The sequence below is a fragment of the Tachysurus fulvidraco genome, chromosome 5, assembly GCF_022655615.1.
Source record: "Tachysurus fulvidraco isolate hzauxx_2018 chromosome 5, HZAU_PFXX_2.0, whole genome shotgun sequence".
In the NCBI taxonomy this organism is placed as follows: Eukaryota; Metazoa; Chordata; class Actinopteri; order Siluriformes; family Bagridae; genus Tachysurus; species Tachysurus fulvidraco.
Genome location: NC_062522.1, coordinates 27,008,849 through 27,020,719, shown reverse-complemented (window position 1 = coordinate 27,020,719; position 11,871 = coordinate 27,008,849). Strand labels below are relative to the sequence as shown.

Sequence of the window (11,871 nt, the reverse complement as noted above, 5' to 3'; positions counted from 1 at the left end):
AACTTTCGTCACGAGGGAAGAGCAGGGGATCGATTCATGCGGACGGGTTTGCTATGCCACATTGCCACATTGCCACATGCACACTAGTCCACGGGAGAAATTCCACAGAGAGTGTCCTGTTTAGATTTGATTGATTGCCCTCTCTGTACAGGACGTTCACTACAAAACCGTGCAGCTTAACCACAATGCCCTATTGATTATGTCTAGCTAAAAGCATATATATATATATATATATATATATATATATATATATATATATATATATATAAACACATAAACATATATATATATATATATATATATATATATATATATATACACACACACACACACACACACACACACACACACACACACACACACACACACACACACTATTGAATGTCTAATCCTAATTTCATAAGAACTAACATTCCAAAAAACATGTGAAATGTGCATCACTTACCGTGTGCATCCAATCCAGTACATAAAAAAGTCTCAAATGATGTTTTTTGCACGTTTCGGTCAGTGACCGTGTAGTCTCCATCCGATCTGGTGGTCCTTCCTAAGATTTTCGCTCTCCCTCGACTGAGCTGAGAGCTCTCCTCGGCACCGCTATTATTTTCACTAAAATATATGAAAATTTATGCAAATGAAAATCAGCACTAACTGTTCGTCTCTTGTTATACTTGGGGATTTTCCCCCTCTCTTGCTTGCACCAAGAACAAATGACGTCCTCAGCGGGGAACGTGGGGACCTTGTCCCGTCAACAAACAAATAACAAACACCATGCATTTGAGATTACGTTTAAACTTCAAAACTTGGCCGTTTGCGTGCACGCTTCCACTCTCCTTCTCTTGTTTTTTTTTTTTTTTTTCTCGCGTTTCTTCACAGCCACGCGAGACGCTGCTTTTTTTTTCATTTCTTTCTTTTTTTTTTTTTGAAAGCACGCGCTAAAAAACGCAAACACATATATTTTAGCCCCAAAAGCCTCCTGTATATTAATGACTAGACGGCCCCATGGCAGCGGCCCTGCTCTGGCGTTCAGTGTAAACAAATCCTCGAGGTTCTCTCGTTTTATTTTAGTCTGATTCAAATTAAACCTGCTGGGACACACGAGGAATGTGCTGTTCTTTCTCTCTCTCTCTCTCTCTCTGTCTCTCTCCCTCTGTCTTTTTCTTCTAGTGCATTTCAGGAAATCTGTACGATCTTTTTAATTTGCTGTCTCTAAATTAAACGTGATGTTTCCTATCCTTTACTAGCCATTGAAATAGCCTTTAGTGCACTATTACAATTAGTTTGTGAATTTGTATCTAGTCTTACTTGGGAATGGTGGTTTTTTTCTTTCTTTCTACAGCACATTAACGAGAGAAAATCATCGTCTCGTGCTCATCAGCTTTGTTTGGCCTCTTTTTGCCAAGCAGGCGTGCCAGCTCCAATTCATTATTTGACGTTCATTTATGCCCCTGCTTGCATCCTGTAGGGGACTATGTTGAAACAGGCAGTTGTAAAATGAATAGATGGCATGTGCGGCGTGCATGTCGTTCCTTGGTACTGTTACTCGAATTACCAGACATGTCTTATGCGAATCCTCAAAGGACTGCTTAGATTTGCCCTCGGTTTGGTTGCCACTTTCTCTCGTACCCTGTTCCAGTGGGGTTGCCCGCGCCGCGCGCTGCGTTTCCACTTGGTATCATCGTCTGGATTTAACTCTAAAGATGCCACAAGCAAGTGCCCCTTTGAGTGCAATCCCAGGAGGGTTGAGATCCTTACGTCAGAAAGTGAAATAAATTAAGGTATGAAGGTTTTCCTTGCCACTGGGGTGGTACTATCAAAAGTACAACTTTTGGACTTTTCGTATGTATCTTTTGTACCTTTAAATATAATTTAACGTACATAAGCTTAATGGGCTATAAGGATCACTGATAAAGCTTACACCTACGTCACGCATATTCATTAAGGAACAAGGTGCATAGAGACAATTAAGGGAAAGTACAGTTTATTATAGTTATTTCTGAGTATGTACCACATTTAGTGACCTCTAATTTTATGTCTGTTTCATGTCTATGTTTACCTACTTATTCAATTCCTATCTGTCAAAACATACAGTTTTGTTCATTTCTGTTTAATAAATTATCATGTGGCATTGTGTACACTTGAACCACGTCTCTTACTTTCCTCTCACATTAAAAGTTAATCTATTTCCAGCTCTGTAAAGTACCTTGTGTTCATTATGTTCATCTTTTTAGCGTTGTAATATCTTCAGTTATTGGACTATAGAGTTTTGCACTTCATTTCTATATGAAATCTATATGCCAACTACATACCACAAGCTTACATTGATCCATTCGGGATCAATAAAACACATCTATTTGTCTTATACGCTGCAAAAAAAACGTACAGGGAAAGGCATGCCTATCTATTCCGATGGGTGGTGTTGTTGTTGTTTTTTTTATTATTTTATTTAACGCACATTATGCATCTTGATTTATTTACTTGAATTCAAAAACAGCCAATTGAAATCACTGGAAGGGGGGGTCTCCGCCTGAAGCGGGCTATTCCAGACTTGTCAATCAAGCGGCTGTCGTCCAATCAGGAAGAAGCATGCGCTCGACTTCCTCGTATTTTGGAGGGGGGCAGAAAGACGCGGAGGACGCGCGCGGCGCAGGGTAAACAGTCGCGTGTCCTCAAGCGCTGAGGGAGGGACAGAGCGGAGCTAACTGCCAGGGAGAGAGAGAGAGAGAGAGAGAGAGAGAGAGAGAGAGAGAGAGAGAGAGAGAGAGAGAGAGAGAGAGAGAGAGAGCAAGCGAATGAGGAAGAAGCCTTGCGACGTCGCCTCACACTGTAATAGTGGATTGTACTTCAGCTGGAGCGGCTTGGCAGGTTTAAACACATCAAAACAGAACAAAGAGACGAGAGACGCTACAGCACTATAAAAGAATCTGCAAAAGAAAAGAGAAAAGGGGGAACCGGCGAAAGAGAAATCTCAGCGGCCAAATGACAAAAGGAGCGAATAAAAACCACGTTTAATATCTTTCCATTTGGTGACGTGGGTTCGTTTGGACGGTTTTAAGGACAAAATATCACCGTGATCCACCAGCAGAAGTTTCCTCACGGGGCAAAGTTTTCTTGTTTTGTTTGTTTTTTTTATTGTTTTTTTTTATTGTTGTTGTTTTTGTTGGAGATTTTTTCGCTGAGAATTCTTTTGTTTTTCACAAGAAATTGCAAAAACAACATAAGCGATTACAAGGAAGACTGTTTACGACTTCAGAGGGCTTTCGGACACTGGCTAGGAAAATAGGAATTATCATTTTATTCATCTATTATGTTTGAATTGTACGAATATTCAAATTGCACAGTATAGATCACGGATATTTTTACATCCTATACCTGTGCACACTATACTTTTCCTTGGCATTTGTTGCTCCGCACTTCGATGGTGTTCGCCCCGAAACCCAACTCAGACTTTTAAAGTTTGAATAATTCATGAGATACAGTTTGCTTGCATCGAAAAAAGCGCGCGAGAGAAAGTTTCTGCAAAAAAAAGGGAGGGGGGCTTTAATCAACTGCTGTTCATAAGATTGGCGGAATGGCCACGGCAGCTTCCAATCCGTATTTGCCCAGCAGTAGTATATTATCGTCGGGTTCGATAGTACACTCGGACTCAGGAGGTGCGGGCATGCAGCCGGGCAGCGGCGCGGCGACCTCGGTGTCTTCCGGTGGCTTCCGAGGCGAGTCGGCGGTGAAAATGGTGCAGAGTGACTTCATGCAGGGGGCGATGGCGGCAGCGAGCAACGGCGGCCACATGCTGAGCCACGCACACCAATGGGTGACGTCGCTGCCTCACGCGGCCGCCGCCGCCGCCGCTGCCGCTGTAGCAGCCGCCGAGGCTGCCTCGCCTTGGTCAACGAGTCCGGTAGGCATGGCGGCCAGTCCACAGCAACAGCAACAGTCTCAGCAGCAACAACAGCAGGATGTGAAGAGCAACACGGCGCGCGAGGATTTGCACACTTCCAGCACGCTGCATCACCGGCATTTAGGTCCACACCAGGCGCACGCGGCTCCCTGGGGCGGCGCCGCAGCTGCCGCACACATCTCCGCCATTACCGCGAGCCAGCAGCAACAACAACAGCAGCAGCAGCAATCGCTCATCTACTCGCAACCCGGTGGCTTCACTGTAAACGGTATGCTGAGTGGCGGCCAAAGTCTCGTGCACCCTGGGCTGGTGCGAGGCGGCACACCAGAGCTGGAGCACGGCGCGCACCCGCACTCTCACCCTCACCATCACCACCATCAGCATCACCATCACCACCACCACCAGCAGCATCAGCACCAGCACCACCAGCAGCAGGCCCACCACGGTCCTAGCAATCACGAGGCACACTCGGATGAAGACACGCCGACTTCGGACGACTTGGAGCACTTCGCCAAGCAGTTTAAGCAGAGGCGCATCAAGCTTGGCTTTACGCAGGCCGACGTGGGCCTCGCGCTCGGTACTCTCTACGGCAACGTGTTCTCTCAGACCACGATCTGCCGCTTCGAGGCGCTGCAGCTCAGTTTCAAGAACATGTGTAAGCTCAAGCCGCTGCTAAACAAGTGGCTGGAGGAGGCCGACTCGAGCACGGGAAGTCCGACGAGCATCGACAAAATTGCGGCTCAGGGCCGCAAACGCAAGAAGCGCACAAGCATCGAGGTGAGCGTCAAGGGCGCGCTCGAAAGCCACTTTCTCAAGTGTCCTAAGCCGTCAGCGCAGGAGATCAGCACCCTGGCCGACACACTGCAGCTGGAAAAGGAGGTGGTGCGCGTCTGGTTCTGCAACCGCAGGCAGAAGGAGAAGCGCATGACGCCGCCCGGAGTGCCCCCAACGCCGGACGATGTGTACTCGCAGGTCGGCAACGTGAGTGCAGACACACCGCCCCCCTCCATGGACTGCAAACGAATGTTCAGTGAGACGTAGAGCAAGCATAAACAAGACTTAAGAAAAAAAAAAAAAAAACATATTTTATATATACACCTAATCTGACACAGACTATCATGAAGATAGCAAACACATTTTGATACTGTGATTGTGAGGTAAATAGGAATGAGACTGCAGATGTGTTATATATTTTTCATCAGAAAGAGAGAGAAACAAAAATCAAAACAAAAAAAATCACCCTTTTGTTTCCCCAATATCGCCCCGCTTTAACCTTCTTCCAGGCCCGTAAATGTCTTTAACCTAAAAGGTTGTCTGCTTTTTTTCTTTCAGGGACATTTTTTAGTAGATTACTTAAAAGATGCAAGTTTAAACGGGCCGAACGAGGCGGGCGACCAGAAGGTGACAACAACCACACGTTCGTTCCATCAGGTAATTCTGGCGCATTGACATCAAGTTGGAAAATTTTCGAAATCATTTGAAAATGAAATGCCACCCCCTCCCTCCCTACCCACTACCCCTACACACTCTTGTTTATGAGATGGAACCGAAAGCAGGTTATTGCATGTATTGAGATGGGACGTTAAAACCCTCAGAAAAGAAAAGGGGATGAAATTTCGACAGAGAAGAAAAGAACAGCATCCACGACGCTTCCGACTTATTTTTTGCAGAGAAGACTGCACGTTATAATATATTTTCTTTTTTTTTCTTCACAAAAGACACGGAATGGGATATTTTCCTCTGCCTTCCAGTCCTTCTAAACACAACAGACAAAAACCCCTTAAAACTGCTCACATTTTCAGATCTCTAAGATCATATTTTGTGAACGTTTTTATGTAAAGGACTTAACGTCACACGGATGGTTTTTTTTTTGTTTGTTTTTTGTTTTTTGAAGAAAATACAAAAAAAAATCAAAGAGAGACGTTTGAAAAGACTTCGGTTCCTCAGCTGCACTTATTTGAAATCCTCTGCGGGAGCTGTGGATGTTCTCCATGCTGCCATTTCCAAGCAGTATTCTTTGGTAGGTTTTAATAAACGAGACTATGTAAAGCCGGCAATATATAGATTCCTTAGATCAGACGTTGATCGGAATTATTTACTTTATATTTTCATTCAAATGCTTTGTTTTAATATTTTATTCGGGATACATATGAACTATTCCAGACAGTAATTTATTTCTCCCCGTTTCATAACTGTGTAAAAAAATGTCCTCTACCTTTTTTTTTTTTGACAATTTGTTTATTTGTTTCGTTGAATTTTTTGTATTTTTTTTTTGTATTTTTTTTTTTTGAACGAGCACAAATCAAGATCAGTCTTTGGCAGTAGACAACAAAGGGTATTTTGATGTGATGATTTGATTGTAATTTAATTTTTAGTAGTGATTCCGTAAGAGATGATTGAGAACAATAAATTTGTTAGAATGAACAAAAAAATGATGATTGTGTGTTTTGCATAAAACCGCAGATGTTTAAACACATAGAACGTTTCAAGTGGAATTTATTTATTTATTTGAGGGTTTTTTTTTGTGAAGACATGAACAAATGAGCTAAACTAATAATGTGGCAGTTAGAATGATTTATTTGAATGAAAAATATATTCTTCAATGCTAATTCATCTGGGCCTCTTGTGTAGATGCTAACAACTCGACATTTAAACGCCATTTTTGGAGAGACGTGTTTATGATTAAATTATTTTATAATGCAGCATGGCTTTTTAAATCACTCCATTTCGTGGGTAAATATTTTATATTTTATACTCTTTTCCAGAGATGTGCTCTTGTCTGTTTTGCGCCATGTTGTGTAGCAGCAGTGAGGGTTATTTACTGGGCCTCGATCCCACGGGGGCAGAAGTTGAAGGCTTGTCCGAGGTGGAGTGTTTACAGCCGTTTAGCTTTTAGTTGCTCGCTTTTGCTGTGCACCTGAGTTGTAATTCCTGGTTTCTTATCACAGCTGTCAAAGCCAAGTTGCACCCATTAAATCGCTAAAACGCAAAGATAGACGTTTATATTTTTCTATGGTATTGTAGCTGCATATCAGCACTGAGCAGATAATGTTGTAGTCGTGGAACGAAAATGATGCTGAGTTTGAGCGCAGTACACATATTAGTTTGTACAAAAGCAATGAAATTACTGGGCCTCCTATACCTTTCATGCCTGATTGCTGCTTCTCTTCCATTGTGATAGTTTTCCTCTATTTGATTTAGCCCTAATTCTTGAATATCTTAACAAAATGCACATGCAAAGTGCTAAAATCTGGAACCATTGAGAAGTCTCTCTCTCTCTCTCTCTCTCTCTCTCTCTCTCTCTCTCTCTCTCTCTCTCTCTCTCTCTCTCTCTCTCTCTCTCTCTCTCTCTCTCTTAGACTTCATGTGAACATGCATCCTGCACTCCACCAAAATATTTACATTCCCATATCTAACAGCCCACATGCAATAAGCATACGTTTATTTTTAAGTTTTGTCTTTGTTTTGTTTTGTTTACATTTTCGTTGTTTAGAAAATTTATTGGATAATGTAACACAACTCAATCGCATTGTTAGTTATAGATACCAAGTTTACAACTGTATCAAAAATCCAATAAAGTTAGCATAACAAGGAAAACACTGAAGGCTTTTATGATTGGTGCAGATTCACAACTCGTTTTGGTGCACGTTTTTTAAGGCCTGTGAAGTATTTTATTTATTTGTTTGTTTGTTTGTTTATTTTTTGCATGCAGGATATAATAGAAAATAGGCTTAATTAAAAAATACTAAGCTTGGTGAAAAAAAATGACAAGCACAACACTGGAAGGTGTAAGCATCATGAATTGTTAATATACATTTTTAATAATACCGTATTTTGAGTACATAAATTTTAAAAAATGAGAGAAAGGGAAAAAGTGAGAAAAGGGCGAAATTGCTTATCGTTCAACTTATTTTCAGCTGACTATTCAGCAAAACGCACAATCCCCAACTCTCCAAAAATTTGAATTTCGCGGATGATTTCCCATACACTAGTTGCTAAGCAACTGAATTCAATCAACGTTATAGAAGTAGCCTATGCATCTCCACTCTTTGTGCCCAGTAATAGGAATCTGACATTCAAGCTGATTTGGTATATGAATGAGAAAAGAGTGTGTTTTATAATTAAAATCCACAAAAAGACACGTAATTCCAAGCCACTTTGGTTGTTTGCACTTGTCACAACGTGACTGTGCCAGTTTGAGTTGTTTGTGGATAAAACTGTGCATTAAACTGAATTAGAAGATTATGGCTCGATGTGGCCCAGGGTCATTTTATTAGGTTTGCTTTCCTTGAAGCTTAAACTTTGCGTCTTAATGGATTCTAGAAACTATTGCTCGCAGTTGCTTACAAGTGCTACGTATGCAATGCTTTTATATTCATTTATAAATTACAAAACGAGCTTTGGTGTGAATGGTCATCTGTTTAAAACTCGCACCATGGGAACCACTGCTGGAAGTTATTGACTGTGATGTACAAGGGTTCTTCAAAAGGTTCTTGGTAGAGTTAAGGTTCTGATCCTATCGTATATTGTAGTGTTTTACATATATTTTTTAATGGTTCCTGCAAAAGGACTCTTAAGAACTCCTGCACAAGAACTCTTAAGGGTTCTAGATTTGTCCCTCTTTTCAAGGAAAAAATAATAATAGGAAATATAAAAAGAATAAATATAATATATAAATAGTCATAGGATTAAAGTTTGACGTCGCACCATCGCATGTTTGGGATCCAACTCCAATCCACTAGAACTTAAGAACTTAAAATTATATGCACACTTTATTTTATGAGTCTCCAGAACTCTGTTCCTTCAGTAAAACTTTACTTTTTTAATGATTTAATCGAATTAAATTGGTCGTGTTACTTAGTATGCCAAAAATAAATGGACAGCACAGTGACAATGAGTGTGTAGCGTAGCACGATTTAATAGTATTGTGTTGTTGTTTTTTTTATAATAGGTGTCTTTAGACCTAACACAGGTTAATATCTATATTAATCATGTGACCTTAGTCAGCATTCAACAATGTCAAAAAAAAGACAACAAAAAGACACAAATAGGACTAGAGTCAGAATAAAGCACAACCCTATGTGAGCATATAGTCTTTATAATAACATGCATGAAGAAATAGCTTCCGACATAAAAACTTGGAACGTTTTAATGCTATTTAAAGAACTGTTCAAATATCAACAGCTATATGTTTGCTTTTGCAATTCTGTTCTCCCGAAAAAACCCTCAAATGCGTCTAGTACTTTTGGGCAGCGAAAACTTTCGACTAACCATCAGTGTGGGTTTTATTTGCTTTTTAACTGGTGCTGTTCACGTCAGGTATAAATCACGACGTTATGTAAAATATGAAACATAAAGGTAACAGCATTAAAATAGTACAGCAGCCTCACCTGCTATTATTATTATTATTATTATTATTATTATTATTATTATTATTATTATTATTATTATTATTATTATAAAGAACACAACAGCAGCAACAACAACAATACTACTACTACTACTACTACTACTACTACTAATAATAATAATAATAATAATAATAATAATAATCTTGATGTACACAACTCGGGTGTTTCTTTTCTTTTTTTTTCTTTTTTTTTTACAAGGGAACCCTGATTAATATCCTCAGAAACCAACCTATGTTCAAACATAACGACACAGCAGTCAGGAAACATTTGCACAAACTGAAGAAATATTAGATAATATTGACAAAAGCGTTTTTATTGTGCTCTATCTTAGAAGAAGAAAAAAGCCTGCCGCGTTCAGCGGATTAACTAACATAGATCTGCACTCTTTATTATGCATTTAGTCCTTTTTCGTTACACATTATGGGCCACATCCAAGACTCCTGTGTTTTCCTTCGTAGTTACTTATAATCAGCTCTGCGAGCTCTCATCGGGATTCTAGCCTGTTTAGATGGAGTGCTGTGGATCCTCGACTGTCACTCAGCACTCTTACGGTGTCTAATGAGCTGTCGCGCGCCTCCTTTTAATGCAAAAACGCAAAACGCAAATAGGCCTAGTGTACCGATATAGCTATATTCTTCGTCGTTAACACCACCTCATTCAAAAAAAAAAAAAACCTTCCTTCTGCCACGGGATAGGCATGGAGAGAGGGTGAAATTGCACGCTTCGGATCATATACCCCCTTCGGAGGGGGCATCTACTCCCGGGGCCTGGCTGCCTCGTGCCCTTCGCCGGCTCGCGCTAATCAAATATTAATATATGCAGCGGGGTGACGCGACGCGCCGGCTTTTCTTTCTATAGAATAGGACAGGTGAGAGAAACGAGCCAATGAACCGGAGCTGGGGATCATTTCATTCGGAAAACACAGTTTAGAATATTACAGGGGGGAAAAAGCTCACCAATATTTATAAGACGGCTCATGGAACAATAAGGCCTATTGTATGTTAAGGATGTTTGGAAAGAATAACTGTTTTTTTCGGCTTTTTCCCCTCCAGAATAAAGTGTTCATGCAGTAGTGAGGCTGAAAAGAATTAAAGACCTAGACTGGGAAAACTGAACTTAAGCAGAACAACTTTTTTGGGGTTGCGTCTAGTTTTACTGGTGAACAAACCAAACAGCCTGATATATATATATATATATATATATATATATATATATATATATATATATATATATATATATATATATATATATATATACCATCCCTTTCCCTGCACCTCTCAGTATTAGCATTTTAAACATCGTCCGTTAAAAAGGGTCGCATTGGAAGCGCGTAAAAGGCCTGTGTGCTTGTTTATAACACTTATGTACTTATGTAATACAGCAAGACTTAATAGTAACATTTAGCTATTTAAACATAATTAAGCTGATATATAACTTATACCTGTTGTTTCTATAGATTCGCCTGACTGGTAGATTTTTTTACTCATAGCCACATATTATTATTATTATTATTATTATTATTATTATTATTATTATTATTATTATTATTATTATTATTATTATCGTTGTTGTTGTTGTTGTTACAACAACAACGATAATAATAATAATAATTATTATTATTATTATTATTATTATTATTATTATTATTATTATTATTATTATTATTATCACTGGTTGTTTTGCCAGACAGCTGTAAAATAATCTATAATAAAAGTCGAAAAACAAAAACTTCTGAATATAATGAGACGTTTTAAATTCCTGATCAGAATAGTAAGTTATATTTTAGTAGTTAATATTCTATTAGTTTAGTAGTTATACCACTACTACTACTACTACTACTACTACTACTACTACTACTACTAATAATAATAATAATAATAATAATAATAATAATAATAATAATAATAATAATAATAATAGTACAATACACTTTATAATACTTACATACCGATTACATGATATATATGTGAAGATCCTAATGACGCTAATCCTCTTTATTAATAAACAACAGTCAAACTATAACCAACAACTGACAAAGTATTCAAGAGATAGAAATCAATGAACTTTACTTATGTATTATGGGGTAATACTATATGCTATTGATGTGCCCTGCTAAATAAAAATAGGCTTGGAATAAAATAAGACTAGCTTACAAGGAAAAATGACTTAAATGCTAAGAAAATTGCCATTTACTATTGCACATTAATTATGAAACTGTAGGTTAATACAGATGAATACTATGTAATTTTATTTCCCTTAAGTCTTTAAAACAGCCTGCTACATATATGAATGATGTTAAGAAATATGTGATTTACATTGTGAGCTGCCACAGTGTTAGTTTTACGCTTTTACGGGCCAACAGCGACACCTGCTGGATATCGTATAAACGTCGACAGACAGCCGGACGCTGCACATGGACAAGTTTTGCTCAGTGCTCGATGTTGTTTAGATTCATTTCATAGTTTCTGCACAGGACCAAACAACTGTAAGATGCAATATGACTCTGATTATTGTGTTGGAAATTAAAAATGGGATACTTTATCTCCAGCATTGTGGGGCTATAAT

General features: G+C 39.1%; 1 protein-coding gene across 2 annotated transcripts; it reads left to right on the top strand.

Moving 5' to 3' along the window:
• Window positions 1-2,677: 2,677 nt before the first annotated feature.
• Window positions 2,678-6,327, top strand: pou3f3b (POU class 3 homeobox 3b). 2 transcript variants are annotated; one of them, XM_027133401.2, is made up of 2 exons: window positions 2,678-4,867; window positions 5,228-6,327. In XM_027133401.2, the coding sequence occupies exons 1-2, from the start codon at window positions 3,569-3,571 to the stop codon at window positions 5,342-5,344; spliced, it is 1,416 nt and encodes a 471-aa protein (XP_026989202.1). In that variant the 5' UTR covers window positions 2,678-3,568; the 3' UTR covers window positions 5,345-6,327. The 2 variants fall into 2 exon arrangements, with proteins under 2 accessions (XP_026989202.1, XP_026989201.1); XM_027133400.2 differs by having other exon boundaries at window positions 2,679-4,876.
• Window positions 6,328-11,871: the final 5,544 nt, after the last annotated feature.